This window comes from Caloenas nicobarica, chromosome 2, assembly GCF_036013445.1.
Source record: "Caloenas nicobarica isolate bCalNic1 chromosome 2, bCalNic1.hap1, whole genome shotgun sequence".
In the NCBI taxonomy this organism is placed as follows: Eukaryota; Metazoa; Chordata; class Aves; order Columbiformes; family Columbidae; genus Caloenas; species Caloenas nicobarica.
The window spans coordinates 19096636-19122408 of NC_088246.1; the positions used below are offsets into that span (position 1 = coordinate 19096636).

A 25773-nucleotide genomic window follows, 5' to 3' on the forward strand; every position below is an offset into this window, starting at 1 on the left:
AGCACACAGAACTGTAGGTAAGCACTTTAATCAGTGCATCAGGCCTCAGTATTTGGACCTTGAGAGTTTTCGTCCAGCTACTGGATGTAAGCTCGCTCCTCAGTTCTCCGAATACCAATATTCTCACCTGCTACTCATGCGAGTTGCCAATGGATAACCAGGCCAGTCACCTCTTTTTGGAGATCACTTTAGAGTAGCATAGTAAAAACGCCACCACAACCCAAAACAATATTATTGGTTTGAGACCACAAATAAGACATGACCTTTCACTTCACACAAGACCTTTACCGTTTCTTACAAATGTTTTCCTTCATTCCCTCTCACAGAGAAGTTACTTGTCCAGCGCCTACGCTGAAAATCGCCATTCTAGAAAAGGAAAAAAAAATAAAAATCACACACTCCAATAACAATAGAAGTATAGAAAATGTTTGCATTTACCAGCTTCACGGAGACAATAAACCCAAGCTCCCCCACCCCACAGGCCGAGGGGCGGCCGCAGCACTCCAGCCTGGCCTCGTCCCAGAGCCCCCCGAGCGGCCGCTGTCCCGCCGGGGGAGCGCTCACGAAGCCAGGTGCAGGTCGGACGTGACGACAGAAGCCCTAAATCCTGAGTTAGGGCGGAAAAACTGAGATTGTACCTGTGCGAACCCCTCTGCCAAAAACGCTCTCGAGGGGAAAAGGAAACGCCGCCGCCTCGGGGCGCGCTGGCGGGCGGTGGCGCGGGCCCGGCGGGGCTCTGCGCTCCCCGGCCGCAGGGCGGGTGCCCTGGAAGGCGGCCGGGAGCGAGTTCCTGCCCTCGCGGTGTCGTCTGAGGAGGTGGGTGGATTTTTGGAGGGAACAGAAACCGCCAGCCTGGAGGCGGGGGAAGGGGACGGGGACAGGCTCCTCGCCGGCCCCAACGGCGGAGGCAGCGGGAACCGCCAGTGCCGGGAACGCCTCTTCGCCGCCGAAGGGCCGGAGCCCCGCGGGCTGCGCAGTAAGAGGGGGCCAGCGGGGCAGTGTCCCCCTTGGCCGGGCTCCGCGGGCTGAGGGGGGTTGCCAACCCTGTTCCCGTCGGGGCGGTGGCCGCCGTGAGGCGCTGGGGCGGCCGCAGGGCCTTCCCGGGACGGGGGAAAACGGGGTCGTGCTCGGAGGCCGCGGACAACGACGGGGTGTCGCGCTGGCCCGGGCAGAACTCGCAGTCCCCAGCGCGGGGGAGGCGGTTAAGCCGCGCCAAAGCCGACGCCTTCGGGAGGGCACTGGCTGAAGCTCCTCGGCGAGCCCGCGGCTCCCCCTCCCGCCGAGCCCGGGCCGGAGCGCAGCGAGCGGCCCCCGCCCACGGCGCTGGGCGAGGCCGGTGCCCAGGTGGCCGGGGGAGCGCGGCGGGCGCAGCTGGCGCGACTCGATGGCCCCCAGCGCCGAGACGCCCTAATTGGCGGCGGCGGCGCTGGCAGCGGGGGGCAGGGCTGGCCCGGAGCGGCCGCCCGCTGCCGGGGCGAAGCGGCGCGTCTGTGCGGAGGGAGGCGGGAGGCCCGAGGGAGGGGCGGCGGGCGGGGCGCGGTGGTCTGATCGCGAACGGCTCCGGCTACGTAGACGGGGGGAGGGGGTCGCCTGCGAGAGGGGTAGGCTCGTGTTGGGAGACAAAAGCCCGGCTCTGCTGAGCGAGGGGCTTGGCCTTACTGCTGCCGGGAGGGCTCTTTTGTTGCCGTTTCCTAACCGGAGTTCGTTTCCCGCCGCCCCCCACTCGGTTACACCGCTGGTTACGGCCGGGGCGAGGACCGCGAGCAGGCGGCGGCTTCCGCCCGGCCCGGTGAACGAGCGGCCTCTCGGCTCCCGCTCCGGTCTCCACTAGTTGATCAAAGTTCAGCTGGGCCCTAAGAAGCGACCGGTCCGCCGGCCCCGCCAGCCGGGGCTCCCCTCCCTCCTTCCCTCCGGGGCAGCGCTCCTCCGTTGCCGCTCCCTCCCGCCGCACGAACGCCTGTGTGTAGCGAAGCAGGAGGGAGTGGGCGCCTCCCTCCGCCTGCCCTCTCCTCCCCGCGGCTGGAGCTCTGGATAGGAGGAGCTGGAGGAAGAGGAAGATGACGAGTGGGTGCAATTAGCCTAACAGGGGACGGGTGGCGGAGGAGGCGGCAGCGGCCCCGCACCGAGGACTGACACATCTGCTCTCTCTCCTCCTCCAGCCATGAAGGCAGAAGCCGGGCAGCGCTGCTGAAGCCCAGGGCCGACCCGGCGCTCTTACCTATGGCAGCTGCGTGAAGGGGCCGCCCCCCGTTCCCCGGCGGCGGGGCTGGGCTGGCCTCGTCGCGCCGGGTGTGCCCGAGTGGCTCTGGCGCTGGTTCCCCCTTCCCCTGCCTTCCCTTCCCCGATGTGGGCTCCAGAGGATTTGCTCCTCCTTTGTAACCGGGAATGAAATAATGGCGACCCGGTGGGCAGCGGGGCCACCCGGCGGAGATGGAGACAACGAGCCCCCTCCGGGCGGCGGCAACGGCGCCGGCGGCCAGGTAGGAGCGGCGGGGGCGGGCGGGGCGCGGGCTGCGCGTACGCGGCGGCGGGCAGGGCTGGGCTGGGCCGGGCCGGGCGGCTGCCGCCTCCCGCCGCGGGGAACGGCTTGGCCGGAGCGGGCTTAATGGCCGCCCCCTCTCTCCCTCCCTTCCTTCCTCTCTCCCTCTCTCTTCCTGCTCGCCCGCCCCGGAGTTGTCGGGAGTTGGACGCTGGGACCGGCGCGGGCGTAGCTCCCCGGCGGCGGGAGGGGTGGCTGCCCCCGGCCGAGGGCTCGTCTCGCAGTCGGGGCGTCGCTCCTGGGCCGGGAGGCGGGGGCGCGTCCGCTGCCCCACGGGCCGGGTGGCGGCTCCGCTTCCCGCCCCGCGGAGCGGCCGCCGTCCTCGCCCTCGGGGCGGTGGTTTCCCTGCGGTGGCTCCGCCGTCAGGTGTTGGCGGGTCCCTCTCCCGCTTGGCCCCTCCGCGTCGTCCCGAGGGACGGGAGCGGTTCGCTGGGCGGCACTGGGGTACGGCTTTGTCCTCCCCCGTCACGCTCCAACTTTGGTGCTTTTCAGTAGAAATGCGACCCTGGCCGCTGCCTTTTTGTAGCCAGTACTTGCCACCCTCCTGCCTGTACGCGGCGACTTGCATTAAACGTATTTCTAACCATAGCATTTGTTGCTGGACGGTCCTATGCGTGTTTAGTTTAAAAACTTCATAGTATGCCCTATGGTGGCACCATTGCATGTTTGGACTCGCAACACAGTGTTGTTAACGCAGAACTGTGTCTGATGCTTCCTTCTGTGCTTCCTATTAATAGTAAAAAATGTCTGTGAAACAGCCGTAACTTCAGATCCAACAAAATATGTATAGCAACCTCTGCAGCTTTGTTCTGAGATGTGTCTTAAGCTTTATTTACAAAGACAGACTTGCTTTTGTGTTTCTCAAAGTTAGAGCATGGTGTGCCAACCGATTTAAGCCTGTGTAGGGCTGTGAAATGGATGCTCCTCATACAGATGTTCCCCATCTGTTTGCTGAAATTGATATAGAGTGATTTAAAACCTACAAAGCTACCTGCAGAAAGGGCAGGTAGGGATTTATTTATTTTTTTTAAAGACACCAGGTTTTAGTTTACTGGTGTCCTCAGTTCACCCTTTTGCCTTGGTTTAAAAGTGGCACATATGGTATTGTAAGATTTTCCTTACTGCCGTCACCTCAGTTAAGAGATTCACAGTGTCTCTTAAAGCAGGTGGGTTAGGTGAGGACAAAACTTGAGCCTTAAGTAAGAAAACAGAAGATGTTAGGATTTAAGACTTTCTGATAAATTAGGATTCTGTGATTCTGTACGTAGATTTAATCATGAGTTATTCTCGTTGATGTCCTTTTTAAAAATGTAACTGAAAACAAGGCAATTTTTGGAGAATGTATGCCTTAATTATGTTCAAATAGTGTGGGAAGGGGGGAAAGCACAGGTCTAAGCGTAAAAATAAAAATCTGCTTTTCAATTCTATTGTATTGAGACTGCTGCTCTTTTGGCACGGACACTTGTCATAATCCACCCATGCCTACTGTGATAAGCCCTAACAAGGCCTGTGGCACTTTTGGGGCTCATCATGTTAAAGCTGTCTAATTGGAGACTACTAATAGGAATGGAATTGCAAAATAGACTGCTCTGCCTGTTGTTTTGTCTGATAGTTATATGTTGTAGTTACATTTTAACTGCTAGAAAACATGCACTTAACACTGATGATTGTCTTAATCACAGCAGACCTGATTTAATCTTTGCTGGAACATGGGTAGCCCTCATGAATGCCTAATCATAGTTGCATGCTTTCTCAGTTACTTTAGTATACGTATTCCTGCATGGCTTAAAGTTCTACTTGTTTTCTTATAACTTTCTTTGTAGACTGGTGTAAAATGCCAAGTGAGAGTGAGGATTTGTGGATTGGGATCTGCTGTCTCAGTTCAGTTGATGGAACAGTTACTGTGTACAAATCCCTTTAACTGAAGTCTTGTATTGAACAGTAGGATCTGCTTTTCTGTTGGAAAAAAAAAACCCCAAACATACTATGCCTTTAATGAAACACAGTTACCATAAAAAAGGAATATTAAGTTTGCAAAGAAGTTGCTGCAGTTGTGGAGTTTTATGCTGCTCTAATACTGACATGCAAGGTATCAGCGGTTTTGGGAAGTGATTTATGATTTGGGGACACTGTATCCCATATGGTGTTTGCATTGTAATGCAGTATTAACTCATCTACATTTAGTGTTTAGCTGTAGACCTATATGCACAGCACATTGTGATGAGGAAGACTCCAATAATAGCCTGTGTTCATCATGGGCAAGAGAATTGCAACAGAAGTTGGGATTTTCAACCAGTTTTGGAAATATACAGCTATAATCATCAAGGTTTAATCAAGAACTGAAAAACATGTCTTCTGGCTTTAAGGTCAATGGTCACACAAAGAAAAAGAATGTCTGAGAAGCCAGTGTTTCTGTGTCTCTTTGCATACAGAGGCTAGAGAATTGAGGACATGCGATTTGATTCCTTTAGGTAACACTTGTGTTCGTCGATAACTGTTCTTTGTTTTGGATACCTGTCTAGTCTGATATTATGTTCCATTTGGTCATGCCTTGCCATGATATCTATTTTGATTTTTGGTTCTATTTTTTTTTTTCCCCCTTTGACTCTGTACCTGGTGGTCTTCCTCACTTCAGAGCCCCTTTACTGAAATGACTGTTGAGAACAAAGATTGTGTGTTCAGGCTCCCGTCTGAACCCCCAGCGCCTGTTCAAAGGGACAGATCACGTATTCTGGGCTCTCGGGGGAGCTGGCAGAGAGGGCCGGGGACTCTCGGGGCCGTTTGCCATTCTGTTTGAAATCTGACACACGTTTGCAAATGGGTGCAAGAATTGTTGAGTTTATGTTCATAAGGACAGATAAATGAGAGTGTGTTCTCTCTGGCTTTGAGATTAATAGGCATATGCTATCTCTGTTCAGTCAGGTTGTTGCAGTGTTTTGCTGGAGGTACAGGCAGGACTATTTCAGTCACAACATCCCATCTGCAGACCTGTCCAGATTCGAGGCTGGAACTGGCATCTTCATTAGTGTAAATTTTATCTCCCTCTGCCTAGCAAGATGCAACAAGAAGTGCTTTTTTTGCTTTTCTACTCCCACTCTTTTGTGTTTACTTTAAAATAGTTGCTAAATCTCTTAGTGGTATAATTTTCTGTTAATCTGTATTAAAATTAAATTTAAAATGTTAAATGTAGGATAAAAAAATAACTACAGTGGGTGATGTGTGGCTTTAAAAGCCAATTTTTTATTGTAAACAATACTATTTTCTCAGTTTATGAATACTAAAAATATCAAATAATTTTATTAAGTGTTTGATATTTTTTCTTTTGGAACACATTACAGCACACATACCTTTAGATATTTATTGCAAGTTTCTAATACTTTACTGTAAATTTGCATTAAGACTGAAGGGTTTTAGATGGTTTTGTGGGATTTTTTTTTTGTGCTTAGCAGCTGAGCTGTTAGGAATAGTTGACTGTCTTCAGAGATTCCTGATTATTTGGCAGTAATTAGGAAATGTATTTCCAAAGACTTCTGTAAAAGAGAAGTTGGAGTTTATTTAGTACCTGCTTTGTAACCACAGATATTCAATTTCAGAAGGGGGGAGAAGACCCCACAATATTGTCACTCGTACACCTTGTCAGAGAGAGCACAACTGGGTAAACTGAAGCCTGTGCTGGAAGGGACAGGAACCAGAGAAGGGCAATGATGGCACTAAAAATAGAAAATGATTGGCATTCTCACTAACAATAATTAATAGATCGTTTACTATTTTAGCAATCCCATTGGGAGGACATTGGTAAACTTCGAGTGGTGACTTCCAAGTGTTGTGTTTCTCCACTATGGGGACACAAACACCAGAGGGCTGTATTTTGCACCTGCATTTCAATCTATATGTAATTATGCCTGTAAACATGTAAACTGTTCTGGAACTGTTGTTGGAGATCAGTGCTTTTTCTATGCCTGATGCTTAGAGGCTGGAAGGTTTAACCATAATGTAAAAAATCAGAATTAGAGAAATGCATTTGTAAGATTTTATATGTCAAATAATACACAATACTAAAAGTAGTAATTACAAGTGTATGTTACATATGGTGATAGAGAATTCTGTGCAAACCTTGAATCTAGGGAGAATAAATTTAATATAAATACCAGCATGACTAGCAGTTGTGGTTGGAACTATTCAAAAAGCTTGAGTCAAATCTTGTTTAATCATGCAAGTGTAACACTGACTTCTGCTCTTGTTGTTGGAGTAAGCCTAAGATAATTTGACGGAACATGGACCTCTTCCATGGGCGAATGTTACATATTTGATAAGCAACAATATAAAGCAGCAAATAGTTCCTTCAAGAAAAAGAAGGGGTCTGCCTTCAAATATAGCTACATCTGATGGTTTTTAAAGTGACTTTTTGCTTCCCAAAAATACACTTTTGCTGATTTTACCACTTCAATAATTGTCTGAAAAAACAATTTTTTTGGCAACAGAAACCTGATGGACTGAAGAATATCTTGAACTATCTCAGTGCAATAATTGCATTTTTTGCATGTACTATATGCATTATTAGAGTTAATTTTTTTCTTTAACAGGTTTAACAAACATCAAAGCACTGAGTTGATGTTTTTCCTTGTGTAAGATATTTTTAATGAATTCTCTTAAAATGTGAAAATAACATATCTGCTACTTTAGACATTATTTCTTGTCCGTTGTATTTACTTGCATACGCAAAAACCAATTGAGAGAACAGTTGTGGAAGAGAAGGTATTTCATCTTGCACAGCATATGCATTCGTGATCTTGTCCTTCTTGAATGTAGGGAAGTGTTTTCCTGTAGGCGGATGACCCAATGGTAGCTCAGCAGAACAGTACGTACTCTGAAAGGAGTAAAAGCTGGTATTTTTTATTTTTAATTTTGTGAATACATATGTATGTTGCTGTGTAGACGACGATTAGAACATGAACATGTGCAACTTGTCAGCCATATAGAAAGAAAAACTTTATCACTACTTAAAGAAGTCTATGCAGCAGTGTTAGGCTAACCTATTAGGAATATAGTGGTGCTTTGTCGCCGATTTTTGGTTTTTTTTCCTTGCAGTTGTTTGTATATTAAACTGCATAGGATAGGAAGCAGATGTAAAAAATTAGGAAATGATGTTAAATGAAAACAGATTTATTTCCTGTTGTTAGCAGGGGTCATTGTTTTTTCAAAAGCATGAGTTATTCCTAGTATAAATGGTAAGGCTTCTAAATTGGTGTTGAAACAGAGTGAATTGAGAGCACTCCAGAAGTCAGTCTGATGAGCTGTTAGGTGTAACTCCATGGTTTTAGAAGGCATCACAGCCCATGATCTCATCAGATCCTTGAATTTAGGGCCTTGCTACAGAGGAAGTGTCTGCCTACCATAATAGATAATGTGTGCTAAATATACTAAATAATATGTTGTGTCAAGCATAGTAGATAAACAATGGATGAGAGTTACATTGCCTGGTCAGATTGGTGGATGTGGGATAATCATTGTGCAGTTCTCCTGTTCAAATGCTTCTTATGTCTTGTAATTTTTAATATTTTTGCACAGACACTTCCATGGTATTTCTTCCCCATCACCTAGTAGTAGGTACATACAGTAGAAGTGCAGCTGATAGTTGGGAACAGTGGCATGAAACAGGGCTTGACTGTGTTCATATCAGAGGCTTGACACATCCTGGAAACCTGAAAGTGCCTAATCTCAGAGTCGCAAGGTGGGATAAGCTGTTTTATGTATACAGTTCTTAAATATGTAAAGATTATTTAATGGGAGGGCTTCCTCTGTTGTGTTTTTCTCTTTGTAGACCAGGGTGAAATGCATTTTTGCTTTACTTCAGTTACATGGGAATTCTAGCCACCCCCTGAGTTGTTGTTTACTGTCTTCTGTTAGTAATGGTGGAACAATTTTCTGAATTAACTCTTTTATGATTGCTGTTAGATTTGAAGATAACTCTTCTGGTGAGATGATACTAGAGTTTGGAGGCTGGATTACTTGGTAATAAGAAAGTGAAAACTAGGCACAGTGACATGCTTTGTTCTCTCAATCTATTTCTATTAGGAGGCTAGAGCTACTGCATCTTTCTGAATTGATGTACCCTATTACTGTCTTGTATGCCATCAGTGAATTGCATTCAGCAGGAAATGTTGCTGTTCTCTCTTCTTGATTTTTTTGCCTTGAAAACTTGTAGTTCAGAAAGTATTTATGAGTGAAGTGTTGGGAGCTGTTGCTGCAGCTCTCTGAACAGCATGGTGTTTGAGAGAGCCTGACACAAATCATGTTAGTAAATATTTGGTGTTGGACATGAGAGGTTCTGTGTGGGCATTCTGGAAAAATACAGACAGCTGTTCAGATTTTTAACTCTGGCTTGCAACCATGAGCATACACCTTTGGGACTGTAGGTAGTAGGCTTGTTTTTATTCTAAATTTCTTTTTGTCCATTTGCCAGCAGCTGCGGCTTTGCTGAGAATGAATGAGGTGCCTCCTCAGAGGACATGGCTAATTACAGACGGGCTGTTGGTGGAGGGGTGCACTTTGAGATAGACGTTTTCTTTTATGTGTGTGTCACTTGCATAATGTGTTAGGACACACAGTATGGACTGCATTAAGCTCTAGCAAATAGACTGTGGGGAATGATCTTGCACAGGCATCACTGGGCTGGCTGGATGACACAATATTGAGCAGAGAGATTTTGAACACTTCTGAGTAACAGTTGCAAATCAGGTACAAATCAGTTGAAAAGAGAAACCTGAGCCTGTTTCTGAAGTGATTTTTTTTTTTTAACTAAGAGAAATAGTAGTGTGCCCTCCTACTTACATGTATGTATACTTCTTTGTATGCTTTAATGGAGTACTATTTATTATTGAAACTTAATTTCAAATCACCCATCCTTTAACAGACTGTGTTTTATTCTGTTTTAATTTTTCATCTAAGTATATGGGGCTTTTTATGTTAGAGTTGATGAGAACATAAGAGAGTGAGCACTCCTGTAGTAAAAAAAAAAAAGTCAAAGCTTCTTAAACTGCCTTAATGTTAGTGTTGAATGTATAGATGTTCTCCAATTATCGGTTTACTTTTTAAGTGTAAGAGCAGAAAAGGTGAAAATAGCCATATTTTCCTGTGAATTAACACTTTGAGGTGAATAGGTGTCTTGGGTTACTGCCTGTTCTGACCATGGGATGAGAGAAAAGAGAATCTTTACATTCTCAGAAATACCTTCCTAATCATTTGTCTTGTGACAGATGGGCACAGTCTACCCTGTGATATGTTCATGACATTGAGGTGGATTCTCAATTTTGAGAACTAAAACTGAACTAAATGTATAAGATATGTATTGGAAAACAATATGGAGGGACACTGTTGAAAAACTAGTTTATGGAGCTAAAGTCAGGTGGATTTCAAAACCATTAGACAGTTCCATTTATTTTTGAGGAAAGCACATTTTAACTTGTTCAAAAACTGCCCTGTTGTCACAGAATATGGAAGTGGTTGATTTCCTAAGAATCTTGACTAATACTTAAATACAATTCTTTAATTAAACTTAAAGTCTATTATAGTTTAGACGTGTTTAAACTCATGTATGTCCACAGTTTTATAATGTTTAGAACAGCCGGAGTTCAGTCAGTGCTTGCAGGGGTATGCAAAATGTCCTTGGGATGCAAGAATGGAGAACTAAAATGTTTTGTTGTTTTTAGAAGCAGCAGATCTAGTATGTGCATCTCAAGCAGGTGGCTCTTACTACCTGTAGGTTCTGACCTGTTTTCATAAGATAAAGATCTGTTTAGGGTGATCTCCAGAAGGAATGCTACAGTTTTCATGTAACAAGCCGTCCCATTGCAGTTCATGCTTTGTTATTGTTGCTGTGCTTTTCTTCAGTTTTGATGCAACTTTAATAAGGAGCCTGTGACTCTGGTGAAAAGTATTCACATGTGTAGCCACAAACATTTCTTATTCATCAATGGCTGTAAAATCTTACTTGTTCCTTCTTGCATGCATTTTAAAATTTTATTATCCTCAATCACCATGGTAAAAGGTGAGTAAGTAAACTTTGCCTGGAGTAATCAATTTTCATGGCAATTTTACAGGCCTTCTGCTTCATTTTGTGTACTTGCGCTGTTTTTGTTTTTGTATGGGTCTGTCTGAATACAGTCTAGCATTTTCTGTTCGCTTTACTTGCTTTTTGAAAATTTGTTGAAGTTGTTTTGGAGCTGCCTAGGAGGTGGGATTTGAGCATGATCTCCTTTCTTGTGTTAAGGAAGAATGAATGGCTTGCTTACTGCTCTTGGGGTGTTAGAGTATGATATCTTCTCAAGTTAGCATTAATATGAAAGTTTGAAGAGTGAAACAAGTTTACATAAATAGTTTTCAATGTTTTTTGCAATCAAAGCATCAAAATCAGATGCTTCAGTAATTCAGTAGCTGTAAATAGTTTGGCAAGCTGTTGTTCTGATCCTGATGTCATGGTGGTGATCTTACAAGCTCATTAATTGTGTCTCTCTTATTAGTATTTTATTTTTTTTAAATAATGAGAAGTAGTATTACTGCTTTTTAAATATGCTGCACACCTGACCAAAATGGTCCTTGGAGCTGAGTTTCTGGAACAAAGGATTTTTCTGTATGCATGTGTTACAAAACATGACATTGTATAGTGGATGCTGTCCAATACTGGTAGCATTTCATCGCCCATGCCCTTTAGGTGTTGTTTTTCGTGACTTCTTTATAGACAGTTTTGAGTAATTTTCTCTCCATTTACTGAGACCGAGAATATGATTCAGCTCTTAGATCTAAATAGGTCTGATAGCTTTCTGCTGCTTTCATGAGTTAAATGGCAGTGGAGAAGTAAAGTGCTTATTTTTCTGTCTTCCTTTGTACAGAATTTTTGCTTGCTGATGCTGTTCTTTGGTTTAGTGAAGGTGAATTGTTTGTGGAAAAAATGCAGAAGGACCTTTTGATGTTTAGCACTTGTTGATTAAAAAAAGAAAATGAAAACTCAGTGTGCATAAATGGCAAGTAATATGTCACATATAAATACTGAGAGATTTGAAATTATTAACTAGGAGCTCATGGGTGAGGTTTTAGAGTTGTGATAGGTAACTCTAAGGATTAAACATCAGCTAAATGCTCAGTGGTGGTCAAAGAAGCAAATTGCCATTAATTTCCTAACAGTTTTGAACAGTTGATGTTCTCTGTCATGCCTCATTGTGTAAATCTGTAGTGCACTTGAAGCTGGTATATCTAGGTCTAGTTCTGTCCCTCCCCTCTTCATTTTTCCCCATCTCAGTAACAATATAGTAGGGCCAGAAACGTCTTGGAGAAAGGGCAGCTATGATAATTGAATATATGGAGCTTCTTCCTTACCAGAAATAACTAAGGAAGCTAGGACTTGGCAGTTTGGGAAGGAGGAGACTCTGAAGATGGAAAGATGATTTTGAGATGTGGTAGCTTTCTCCCTATCTCTTGAATTTCTATGGACCAGCTTTTTACCATCTCCTTCAAGAACTTGGGGGTGTCATATGAGCATGATGGAGTGAGAACAAGCAAAAGGAGGAGGCCCTTTGCATAGAAGTTAATTGAGCTTGTTACTCTATACCATCATATTTTGGAATCTAAAAGTGTGTATGTAAGCTGAAGGATAACTCTGGATCTATTTTAGGAAGAGCAATACTTCTATAGGTAATAAATACCCTTGTAGTGGAATGAATTATGGACTTGTGAATAATTGAAGCTGGGCGGATATTCTAGTGATGCTCGTTCTTGTGTTTTTTCCTAATTATATGCAACAAACTGCCTTTGGTCACTGCTAGAGATGCGTTAGGTGGGCCTTTGATCTGATCAACAGGTGTTCTTATATGTTATGGTGCTAATTCCGTGATAGCTCTTCAAGATTTCTCCTGCTCTCAGGAGGTTCTGTACTGAGGCTGCTGGAACAAGGCAGCTGTTGATGATCAGCAACAGGAAATGCTGGTTTTCAGATGTTCAGGACTAGGAGCTATTTTTGCTTCTTGAAGGCTCGTGCTAAATATCAAACTTAGTCTTTGTTTTTGCTTGCTTTTGTAAAAGTTTGTATTAATTCTTGTTATATCATATAGGTCTAAGCTTCTCCAGTTTTGATAAGTGAAAATGAAATGCACAGTTACCTGCTTTTGTGTTCACCCCATCTCTTCCTCCATTCCAGTTGAAGGAGAAGGCAAGGTGACTGTGTGGCTTGTACGTGAAACTTAAATATGCTGTTGTAGTTCTTGTTTCTACTTTGCTATCAGGCAAGTACTTTTTTGTTTGAATTGTTTTCTGTGCTGCTTCGTTAGTGGGCTGCATTACATTGCAAGACTTTATTCTTGATTTCAAGTCTTGCAAATACTGCAGCTACAAAACCGGTAAATCTCTAAGAGCCATTGGAAAACTCCCTTTTGCTGTGGTGAATGATGCTGCTGAGTCTTTTATTCACTGTAGGATAGTTGGTTGGTTTCTCTTGTTCCTCTTGTACTCCAGCTCTGTGGTACCAGCTTGAGGAAAGGAAATGGCATTTTGAGGGGCTCACAGCAAGCTACATAGTCCGATGCAGCAGCCCTTGATGGTACGTGGTGCACAGGTGAGGACAGTACTGGAGGGAGAAAGCTCTCTCTGGGAAGAAGGAATTTTTCTTCTTCACCAGTCCTGAAAATCAGTTACCAAGAAACTCAAAAAACAAACAAAAAAAACCAAAAAAAAAAAAAAAAAAGGAAAACTTTAATCTAAAGGACTGTGAAATTAAATGTCTGTAGAAGAGTTTTGCTGAGTTGAGGTTTTTGTCTTTTGTAGGTGGGCAAACCAACAATCCCCTCTCCCCCACCCATGCTGCTTTGAACTATTTTGAAAGCTAGGTCTAAAATGTTAAAAGGCATCTGTGGCTAAGATGGTTTCTGCTCTTGTAATCACTGATTCATGACTCTGAGAAACTAAATTCCTTAAGGTAAGTGCGTAGAGACAGTGGTAATACTAGACAGTTACTCAGCAAGGCGTGTACAGGGTAAACAGTTCTCATGGGTAGGTTTGTATGTAGAGGATCATTTTTTCCTCGTTTCATTTAAACTGGGGACTTGTATAAAGTTATGGAAAAAATCTTGCATTCAGTTTAAGACTTCTTTGGATTCAGTGATGCCTGGTTTTTCACAGTTATCTGGTGGGTGTTTATTTAGGAAAATGATTCTCCCCACCCAACTCCCTCAACATGTTAACCTTTATCCATTTCATGACCAGTTGTCAGTGACTTAAATTGTGAATGATGCAACATCGGTCGGTGATGTAATGGTTGTTTGTAGGCTTCCTTGCAGCTCACAGTGGGAACCTGAAGTTTGGAAACAGAATTTTATCTGTGTATTATGTTCTGTGTCTGCTGTGAGGGAGGTGAAGCACAGACACGACAGTCATTTCTGTCTTATTTTGGATAGTGCCAGAAAGATGAATCATAATGTTCTAGTGTTGGGTTTTTTTGGTTTTTTGGTTGTTGTGGTGTATTGTGGTTTTTGTGTTTTGTGTGTGTGGTGGTTTGTTTTTTTTTTAATTCAAGCCATTAATGCCACCAGATGACTTGAGGGGAAGGTATTATGTGTGAGATTAACAACAGGATTTGTGGGAGTGATTTGACCTTAAGTTCAGTTAATACTGTGGTCACTTCCCCCACTTAGATAATTTGGCCTGGCAGATTTCTTTACTTCTTAGTACCAAAGGTACCATGAACTTTCATACCTTGGAAGGCTCTTGTAGTCTTCCCTACTTCTGTAAGTGAGAAAGCAGGGATTATAAGAATATGTCCTCAACTGAGTATTCCTGGCCTTTTCAACCCGTGAGGAGCAGTGGTGGTTGTTCCCCTGTGTTCTGTATCCCATGGTACAGTTATTTTTTGAGGAACTTCTTTTCTTCCTTCTAGAGACTCTTCTGGTTTGGGAAAAGAATATGACTAGTTGCATTTTAGAATGACAGAAGGATCTTCCAGTTAATTCTTACCTCTTAGTAAATCCTTTCTGGGATAGTTGCACTTTCTTTCACAAGCCTGTTTTTTCACTGTTACCTTCTTTTACATATTGTTATTACTAAGTGGTAGTAGAGGCTTTACTGTTCCATTATACTGTTTTGTACTTTGCGTTCCTGTCAGTTCCCGGAAGTTCCATCATATTTATTGCTTAAAATGATTGCAGTTCAGACTACTATTTTTTTTTTAATTATTCTTACATGCAGATTTAGGGTTGGCAATTTCAGAAATTGGTAAAAAATATGTGTAGGAAAACATTTTGTGATGGTTTATGTTAATAAAAGGTTTTTTATAACTGCAAAAAAAAGTATTCACAGTCAAATTTAAATAGGGCAAAATTTACATTGTTCCTAAGTCATACAATAACCTTTTAAAGTCCTTTCAGCTGAAGATTCTCATGGACTTCAGCAGGCTCTGGATCAGCAGTTCTAATAAATGAGCTTTTGAAAAAAGCCTTTGATGTTGTGAAAACCAGTTGTGCCTATTTTATTACTGTTCTTTAGATAGGGCTGACTGCTTTTTCTATTGTGTGCTGATATATAAGTAAATAACGTGCATCGGATACTTCAAACCTTCTTTTGAAGGAATCAGTGCCAGGTATAAGCACAGATACCTCAAGCAACTAACATTTTCTTCAAGTATTACAGTAAAAAGGCTGCAAATAAAAGTTCTGTTTCTTTTTTATAATGCAAAACTAGACATAGTATCTAAAACCTGACATACCCTTATATATGAAGTCACAAAATGAAAATGTGAAAAGGGTTGTAAAAATAATGGTATTTTGATACAGTGGAAGTAGATGTGTTTATTTCAGGAACAAAAAGTTGATACTTTTCTGTAACTCCTATTCTTACCCAAATTTAGGAGAGAAAAAAGCTTGTTTCTTTAAATGAAGTCTGTGAAGAATACAGAGTGCTTTTCTGAATGTCTGCAATTTGAAAGAGTTGTAGATACTTCTCCAAAACCAGGCAAATGAAGACTGCTTACTGTAAGCATAGTACAAACTGAGTTTATAAACTGTGAGTTTAATCTAAAAAACCAATAAATTCCTGAGCATCTTTCCATAGCAAGTCATGGACTGAAGTATAATTATACTTAGTCTAGTGTCGCGTTCCAGCATTAACAAAGTCTGCCCGTTCTAAGAGAATTATCTCTTCCTGGGTTATTTTTTTGCAACTTTATGAAACCGAGATTATAATCTTGGCAAAGTAAAGCTTATAGCTTTGTGTGTGAAGGGCAGAGGTATCTCACCTAGAAATAACAGAGCTAAATGTACTACCTAAGCATGGAGCTGGAAGGGTAACAAGAACATGCTAATGCTCTGTTAAGAAACATTGCTCATTGCTCTTAGGGTTTTTTATTGCAATTGAATTTTATCTGTCCTTCTGCTATGTGATCTTTTTGCAGCCCTTTGTAGTTAGCTGTGAATATTTGAAGCTTTTTTTTTTGTTCTTGCCTCCTGTTGGGCTTTGGGTAATGAGGTGGATTACTGTGAAAATACACCTTACTAAAGAATATGGTTATAAATGTGGTAAGTAGAGTTTTGTATAGCCCAAACTTGAAGTGAGAGGTAGTCAGAAGACAGTGTCCACAGTGGCAAAATACAGAGATCAACTGATATGTGAGAACAAGCTGTAGTTTAAAGAAAAGGCTTTTCTGTAGTATTTAAAAGATTTCATGTGGAGCCTGGAAACCACTGCTATACCTGCTGCAGTTGGTATTTGGTGTTAGATCTTTTTATGACTCAAGGGTTTCTGGCTCTCTGAGATCAGTATCAAGGTGAATTTGTTCTTCTGTTTCCTCCTCTCTTCTCCATACACATATTATTGTACATTGTAATTGTAGATCCCGTAAGTGATTGCTGAAGCCAGAAGTTTGAGAAAAGGATGACAGTTGTGTGAATAACATGGTTTGAGTAATACTAGTTGAGGATGACAGAGAAGGAATGGATACACCTTTACACTTACTTTTAAAGGCTTATGAGCATGTTAGCAGAGAGTACTGCCAGGCTATATTGGACATGAACAGTTAGGGAATGTTAAGGTTTGGAACTAGAGTGTAATACTGTTCCAAAAAAACATTCTGAACCTGATTTGTCTGCAGCTACTATTTGTGTAGCTGTTGCGTAATGCATTATCACCGTTTAAAATAAGACATGAAGGCAAACCCAGTTTTCACAGAATCCGTGAATCGTTGAGGTTGGAACGTGGTTCTGGAGATCATTAGTTCAGCCCTCCTGCTCAAAGCAAAATCAGCTGGAGCAAGCTGCCCAAGACTGTATTGAGGCTGGTTTTGGCTCCAAGGATGGAGATTCCACATCTTTTCTGGGCAATCTGTTCCAGTGTTTGATCATGATTATAGTAAAAGGGTTGTTTTTTCTATGTTTAAATTGGATTTCCTTGATTTCAGTTCGTGCCCACTGCATCTTGTTTCATTTTTGGCACCACTGAGTGAGTCTGGCACCTTATTCTTCACCTCTACCCTTGCTTCTGCCGTCAGATATTAATACCTATGGATAAATTTCTGCCTCACCTCCCCAAGCCTCTCCAACCTAAAACAGTCCCAGCTCCCTCAGCCTTCCCTTTAGACATATGCTCCAGTCCTTGAATCATCTTTGTGGCCCCTCATTTGGCTTGGTTCAGTGTGTCCATGCCTGTCCTATACTGGGAACCAAAGAACTGGACACATCACTGCAGATGGGATCTCGCCAGTGCTGAGTAGAAGGGAAGGGTCCCCCCCTCAACCTGCTGGCCGTACTCTGTTTAGTGGAGTCCAGCAGGCTGTTGGCTTTCCTTGCCCTAGGGCTTTTTATGCAAAGCTGCTTTCCCAATGGTTGGCGCAAGTTCTGGTGCTTGGGGTTATTCTTCCTCAGGTGCAGGACTTGACATTTCCCTTTGAATCTCATGAGGTTCTGGTTTGTCCATTTCTCCAGCCTGTCAACATCTGCCTGAATGGTAGCATGCCGGTCTGGTGTATCAGCCATTCCTTCCAGTTTTGTATTGTTGTCAAACTTGCCATGGGTGTACTCAGTTGTACGGATCGTCGGTGAAGAGGTTATTCTTGGCTCCAGTGTTGACTTCTGGAGCAGACCACCAGTGACTGGCCTCTGACTGCACCTCTTGTTGTTGGTCACAACCTGTTCAGCCTGGCAATTCAGCCAGTTCTTAGTCAAGTTCACTGTCCATTTATTTAGCCAATATTTCATCAGCTTGTCCATAATGGTGTGATGAGAGACAGTGTCAAAAGCCCTCCTGACATAGAATCACACAGAATCACAGAATATTAGGGATTGGAAGGGACCTCAAAAGATCATCTAGTCCAATCCCACTGCCAGAGCAGGAACACCTAGGTGAGGTTACACAGGAAGGCGTCCAGGTGGGTTTTGAATGTCTCCAGAGAAGAAGACTCCACAACCTCCCTGGGCAGCCTGTTCCAGTGCTCTGGCACCCTCACTGTGAAGAGGTTTCTTCTCAAATTTAAGTGGAACCTCTTGTGTTCCAGCTTGAACCCATTACCCCTTGTCTTACTGTTGGTTGTCACTGAGAAGAGCCTGGCTCCATCCTCGTGACACTCGCCCTTTACATATTTATAAACATTAATGAGGTCACCCCTCAGTCTCCTCCAAGCTAAAGAGACCCAGCTCCCTCAGCCTTTCGTCATAAGGGAGATGCTCCACTCCCTTAATCATCTTCGTTCTCTGCACTGGACTCTCTCCAGCAGTTCCCTGTCCTTCTTGAACTGAGGGGCCCAGAACTGGACACAATATTCCAGATGAGGTCTCACCAGGGCAGAGTAGAGGGGAAGGAGAACCTCTCTCGACCTACTAACCACCCTCCTTCTAATCCACCCCAGGATGCCATTGGCCTTCTTGGCCACAAGGGCCCAGTGCTGGCTCATGGTCATCCTGCTGTCCACCAGGACCCCCAGGTCCCTTTCCCCTACACTGCTCTCTAATAGGTCGTTCCCCAACCTATACTGGAACCTGGGGCTGACATCAAGATAAACAACATCTCTCTTTCATCTTCTCTCTTCTATCAAGCCAGTCACCTCCTTACAAATGACTATCAGGTTGGTTAAGCATGTTTTCCTCTTTTTAAATCACCTTCCTGTCCTTTATGTGTCTGGAAGTCTTTCTTGTTGCCCTTCATGTCCCTTCCCGGATTGAAATCCAGGTGGGCTTTGGTTTTCCTAACCCCATTGCTGCATGCTCAGTGTCTTTGTATTCCTGGATCCCCTGGGTCATGCTTGCAATCCTCGTACACTTCCTTTTTACATATGAATTCAGTCAGAAGCTTCTTGTTCATCCATGCAGGCCTCCTGCCATCATTGCTTGATTTTCTGCACATTGGTATGGACCATTCTTGAGTTTGGAGGAGGAGATACATGAAAATCAACCAGTTTTTCTGGTCCCCTTTTCTCTCCAGGACAGTCTTATGTGGGATTCTTCCAAGCTGATCTGTGAATAGTCCAGTTCTTCTGAAGTCCAAGGCTACTATTTGGCTTGGTTGTTCCCTTCTCTCAGGATTTTGAACTCTGCTGTTCATGGTCACTGCAGACAAGGTTGCCCCTGACCTTCACACCCCTAACAGTTCTTCCTTGGCTCTAAGTATGAGAACCAGCAGATTGATTGCCGCTTCCTTTTTGGATCCTCAGTCACGTGTGTCAGGAAGTAACTGTCAGCACATTCCAGAAACCTGCTGGAGGGCCTGTGTCCTGCTGTGATGTTAATAAAATTATTAAAAACAATAATATTTTTATTGCATTTTTTGTGTATACTTTCCGAATTGTTTTTGTACAAGGTAAAATAAGAACTGCTCTCATAAGCTGTTGTCCAGGAACTTATACAGAGGGATTTAATCCCTTGAAACTTCCTCTTCTCTGCATTTATCCCTTTCATCCTACAACAAAATTTAAATGCCAAGATATAAAATTGGTAAGAAAACCAGTGAAGAGTTTTGATAAAAGACTATTAAATAAAACTGAAACAACAATTCACACTCCTATTATGAAGTAACTTCTAGTTATCGTTTTATGTCTGTTGCATATTCAAAATCTGGGTGAAAATAATTCAGTAAATTTTGCCGTCTTCATGTCTTGCTGCATGTTAGCGGTGTGCATATCTCATATCATTGACATATGATATTTTTTGCAAACACCTCATGTTATTTTAGGTCTTGGAATGTCTGCTATTTGAAGTTGCAGTGTGGTGATTTTATAAAATCATTTCTCACTTGAAAGACAAGGTTAGAAAATACATTGTCCTTTTACAGATGTAGCAAAAAATGAAGACAAAACCCTCCAGAAGAGAGACACTTCTCTAGTACCAGATATTTTTGGACAGTCCTATTACTGTCACTTATGTAATGAAGAGCTTGGCATGTGCATGGTAGAGTTCCGTGATTGATAGGTCACAGCGTGCATATTCACATGTGGGACAAGTCTGGTAAAAGATGTTCCTAAGATATACTGTGAACTTAATGTGACACGAAGTGTCCTTTTGTTAAGGATCAAGACCTGCTGTGGACTGAAAGAAGGTTGTGGTGATGCAAAGCAGACTTTCTGCTGAAATATAAGCAACTCTGAATTTAATTCACATGGCTTGTTGTTAGTTATATAGTCAAGCTCTAGCCTTCCACTAGTAAACCTCCTGCTTGTTTCTTGGTTTCTGCTGGCGTGATTTCCCCACCCCCCTGTATTCCACGCATTCAGCTATGCTTGTTTTTCTTTAATTTCATTTTGGATGTTGGAGTTTTCAATAACTTGTTTTGTAGGATTTTTTTGGCTGTGACATTAGTACTCCCTCGAGCACTGACAGAAGTCTGATATCTGATGCATCATGATAGATTTAGAATTTGCTTGTTAAAATGGTATGTTTTTACTGAAACTGTAGTTTCATTAGGTTTCACTGACACATTAATTTCAGTCTTTGTATATAGCTCTTGTCGACTGCCTAGAACTTTTTGATAGCATTTTGCATGGTGTGTTCATTCACATACAGAAAATTTGTTGGTGAGTGAACAGCCTTTTAGTTTGATGTATACTGGTTGAAGTGGTTTTATGTGCTGTTTCATGGGGTTGTGCACCTGGGTTTCTGAATCAGGTTGTTTGATTCGGTCTTTAATTACTAGGAATTCCTTTGAGATTTTAAGTGCTATTGTATTTATTTCATATTTGCCAGGAGCCTTTAAGGGTGAGAATTTTTTTTTTCTTAAGACTTTGCATTGTAGCCCTGAACTTCTCAGTTAAAAAATAAAATAATAAAAAAATCTTCGACCCATAACTCTACCTAGCTTTTGCAGAAAAGGAGTTTGCTATTTGTGACATACTTTGTCTTTTGTATTCAGTACAGAGGGAGAGGTTTTAACCTGTGACAAATATTATAGATTTGATCATTCATGCTCTGTTAAGTTTTTGATTGCCATTGTACATTGTCAATCACTTCTACTGCACAGCCTAAAAGCGAGTACCACTTAATGCCCTCTCTCGCCCTACTCATCCTGCCTTCTTCCTACTGAGCCGTTACTTTCTCCACTGTTGGGGTTTCTTTCCATTATTTAGTGTGTGGCAAAGACTTTAATGGGTAAAAGAATTGAGAAAGGCCATGTAATTATGTGCTGGTTTCACAGGTCTGGAGGGGATAGTTCAAACAATTCAAGGAAGAAAAAAATATTTATTACTAAAATGAGTAATGCTGGTGGTGTAATTGTTGTTGCCATACCTGTATAGCATAGTTAAGTAGTTGGACATATTTACTGTTTACAACACTTGCGCTCTGCCATCTTCAAAACATGTTGGTGTCATTCCCCATCTGTTTGGTGCTATTGACGTTCCTCCCAGAAGACCGAGCCCAGTTTTTGGCCCTCCCTGCAGGACAAGACAAACTGGAGAGAGTGAAGATGTTCAGGGGCTGGAGTGCTTGGCTGGGAGACCAGTGGCATGAGCTTTGCCCAGCCTGGAGCAGGGAAGGCTGAGGAGGTGGCTGGCTGGGGTCTTTGGCTGCTTAAAGGTGAAAGGACAAGAGGGAACAGTTGCAGTAAGGAAAACTCCAGCTGAATACAAGGAAAAAAAATCATTGAGGTTAAGCACTGGAACAGGTTGCGTGTGAGAGGTCTCGGAACCTTCCTCTTTGGAGACTTTCAGGACTCGACTGGGCAAATACCTCAGCAGCCTTTTCATCAGTAGTATCCAGTGACAGTGATTAGAGTTGTGTCTTGGTCTTTCTCTAAATAACCTTCTGTTTTGTTGCATTGTAAAAACCATATTGGCATCTACTTTCTAATAAAAACAAGAGGAATTTCCTAATATATTTATGCCAAGAAAGGATACCTATCTGAGCCTGTAGAGTCCTTTTAAAAAATTTGACTACTTTTTTTTTTTTCCTCTCCTCCTGAGGCCTATCTGTATAGTACTTCATGAAGAAAAAGTTTTCACTATAATCTAAAGCTCAGCAGATTTGTACTATTTTGGGCCACTGGGGGCAGCATCTGTTTTAGAGATGAAGGTGTTTTAGGGATAAGAAAAAAATAACAGATGATTCATCTTGATCTTAAGCCTGTCTGGAGAACTTCTGTGTGATGACTGAAGAGGAGATGGCTTTTCATCATCCAACATGAGTTTTGACTAGGGTGATGATTACGTCAAATTCACAGTTCCTCTTTATCACCTAACTTTAGAGGAAGAAGTTTTGAAAGGAAAATTAGCAGAAAATCAGAATCAGGTTGATTTTGTCAGGAGCTATCTTGTCTATATGGCTCCTCTGTTAACTACCTTTTTGCAGGATCAGTGCTCAAGTAAAGTGAAGGTACAAGTCTGCTTTCTAGGGGTTTCTTTCTTACTTTATCGTTTTGTTGGGGAATTCCAGAAATTGTATTTTAAAATAAATTATTGGAAGACCTTTGTGTTTCTCTTGTCGTGCTTTAACTTTTTAGTTTAAGTCATTCTCTTCTGTCAAGACGTCAGGAATAAGGAGTAGGAAAGATGGATCTGAAATCAGCGTGCTTCTGAGAATAAATCTTGATGATGGTAATGGTGGAGTTATGATGTAGGCCATTGTACCACAGATTCCATGCTGGTCCTTCATTTATTAGTGAGAGAACTTCAATGAATGCTGTTCCTAGTTTCAAAATAACATTAAAGCTACATGCATGTTTATGTGCAGGTTTGGAGATGGGCTTGTGAGTAGCTCTCAACTTGATGGGGTAGGAACACTCTTGCCCAGAGTTTTGGTATGGCTCTTCTTATACCCTCTCATAATAGTGAGCACCCCAAAATATTTTTAAGCTAAAAAAGTGAGATTTTGCACAATATTCTCTTATATAGGAAGCTGATAAGAAAACAAATTACTAGATTGAGTTAGAAGTTAAGGAAATAGATCTCTCTTCCCTTCTGACCAGAACAGAGTAAATCCTTGCTTCTAGAATTACTTTCAGATGAATCTTTTTATTTATTCATTTTTATGAATTGAATGGAGATCACTACCACCCAGAAATGACTTTCTGCTAGTCTCTAGGAGGTTTTTCTTCTACCTCCTGTGGCTGTGTTTCTGGTGATGTTCTTAGTAGTCTCTAGCAGTGACTTGTAGGCTTCCTACCTTGTTGCTGCTATACTCTTTTTTTAACCACACTACAGTGTGCTTTCTCTGCCAGAATGTGCTTGGATGTTCCTTCCCAGAGAGCCCTGTCTTTTGAAGGGCTGAAGTGGCTCACCGAGGGGACAAGCAGCAAGCTGTTATGTTGGCTAAGCCCATCACTTCTAGGGATGAGTCATGTGGGCTTTTCATTTAGACTTGAGAATAATTTGGAAAGTGAAACTTACCATTAGATTTTTTTTTTTATGCTGATGGATTCTGTGTGTTTTAGCTAATGTGCTAATACAGGCAAACTTCTGGTTTTTAAGATGCTGCCTATTTTGATGTTTCCCACATTGAGGAAAGCTATAGTATTCTGTTTGTGTTACCTTTCAGAGGTCGTGCTGACTTTTTAGAGTTTTGGAAGGATAAATTATGCCACCAGCAAAGTGAGGTTTAAAAGTATAATTCTAAGTGACACATTATTAAGTTCTACTTAGATATTATCCCTGTGGAGTGAAGTGTGTTGAGTCTGTGGTTTTTTGCAATCAGTGCATTTCCTTTTAGTCGTAACCACTAAAAATTACCCTAGGTTCACAGTGTAATTTAAATTTTGAGGCCAGAGGGTGAAGCTACTGATTTCCTCTCTAAATGTAATAGGGCAGTGGTTCTAGTTGAGGAAAAACAGGTCTTTGCCAGTGCTACGGCAGTATTTTGCATACTGTTTGTTGTAAAAAGTTTCTTTTACCCTGTTGTTAATAAACAAAAGGGTTTTAAATTCCAGTATATGAAAGAATTAAGTATCATGTCAAGTCTCTTTCGTGCCACAACTAATTGCCTGTTATGGACAAATTCAGACACCTGGCTTCTCCGCTTTTGATCGTTTAGACACACATTACAGTAATGCTTAATTTTACATAGCGCTTTTCACATTCTGCCTAAAAATATGTTCAGTTGTCTGAACTCTAGAAATAAGTGGGTTTGGGGATGTACTCCTTTCTTCAACATAATGTATTGCTGCTTTTATTATCTGCTTGGTCAGTACTTTGCTGTTTTGAATTTCCTTACTAGATGTTTACGTCTGTCCGTTGCTGAGACAGGAACCTGAGCTCCTCACATTGTAGATACTGCTTCAGGAGCTACACCCCGTAAAGTGATGTGCAGCACCACCTGTGCTGTGCCTGTGTTTTGTGAATTTGAGCATTTGCTTTCTTGAAGAGCATGCTGCTTGCTTCCTTCAGCTCTTTTGTTGTTCTTCATTAGAGAGAAAATGGGGAAAGTAGAATTTAACCTATTGGAAAGTCAGTGTTGGTCAGAAAAAAATATTTATTCTTCCACCTGTACCCATATTGTTTTTTGATGAGTATATGGCTGTGGACCCTTTCTCACTTAATCTTTTGTTGTTTCTGTGTTGTGGATTTTTTTTTTTCCCCCTAAAGAATTCACATGAGCATTATAGGATTAAAATGTATTAAAAGCACTAGCCTATGGTTCTGCAAGTTTCTTTTTTACTTTTGATGAGAAGATTGTGATCTCTGCATTTTTGTAGGACAATTTGAGAATGATAATACTATAGGATTGTGGAAAAAGTATGAATGGAGTCGAGAATGGTTTATTGTCCAAAAAAAAAGCTACGGAATGTAGCTTGTACAATAATAACTGCACTTTGAAGGAGTGGAAGGCAGTATGCTTGAAAATGCAGGGCCTGTGTTCTTCAGGCAAAAGATGTGGTAAGAAGCAAGTGATGTCATAGAGTGAAGAAGTAAAAAAATCTTGAATCTGATTTCTTCGATGCATGCCATCAGTCTGCCCGTCTGTTAGTTCCTCTGCAGTTGCTCTGGAGCTCATTGGCTGATTTTGACCAAATTTCAAGGCAGGAGAAAGGTCTCGGAGATAGTGAAGTGCCTGGAAGTCTGGAGGAGCTCACTGGCTAAATGGAAAAGGAGCCTGGGTTAGTTCTTCACACTGGGGGTGAGGTGGGGGAGATCTGGTGGCCAGTCAGCATGTGTGACAGCTGCCGAGCCAAAAAACTCATTCTTCCCTTTATAGTGGATCTGGTGGGAGGAAAGACGATGAGGGGGCGATAGAAGGTGTATGAGGTCAAAGTCAGTTGTTCTACTCCTGTAGCAACTTGATGTGTTTAATTTGTTTCTAAAATAAACCTTAAGCCTTCTTAGAATTCTGAAACTCACTGGAAAATATGTTAACTTCTTTTAAAGTGTATTTTCTTCCAAGTCAATCCACCTTGGAATGAATGAAGGCTTTAGTGAAAGGGTGGAAACTTGCACAATGGCAGGGAAGAGCTTAGATCAAGTGCACGTATTTCATACAACAAATAATACTGGAGGCGATGAAAATTAGTTTCAGAATTATTTAATTATCTCAGATGACTGATCTGATAACACTCTGCAAAACTGGGCTTCACCTACATGGAAAAATTGATGGAGAAACTGAAGGAAAATTTGGATTTTTGAATTTCTTCCAATTGCCTAAATTGCCTGGAAAGATTACTAGATAGAGTTTATCGAGCTTAATCTTTGAGTTCTTTTTTAAAAGTAAAGACTAGTATTTGAACCTTTGAAAACATAGCATATGGAAGCAAGGTTAGAGGGTCTAACTAAAATTTTAGTTGTAAGCTTTACTAAA

General features: G+C 42.3%; 1 protein-coding gene across 4 annotated transcripts in view; it reads left to right on the forward strand.

Moving 5' to 3' along the window:
- Positions 1–719: 719 nt before the first annotated feature.
- The window catches only part of ARHGAP21 (Rho GTPase activating protein 21), a 118776-nt gene continuing 93722 nt past the window's right edge, over positions 720–25773 (forward strand). For 2 of the 4 annotated variants that reach the window (XM_065628978.1, XM_065628982.1), the window contains exons 1-2: positions 866–976; positions 2160–2480. In XM_065628978.1, the coding sequence (XP_065485050.1) occupies positions 2394–2480 (87 nt within the window). In that variant the 5' untranslated portion in view covers positions 866–976; positions 2160–2393. Of the gene's footprint in view, positions 817–865; positions 977–2101; positions 2481–25773 lie in introns of those variants that run through there. The other 2 variants (XM_065628979.1, XM_065628980.1) reach the window with 2 other exon arrangements.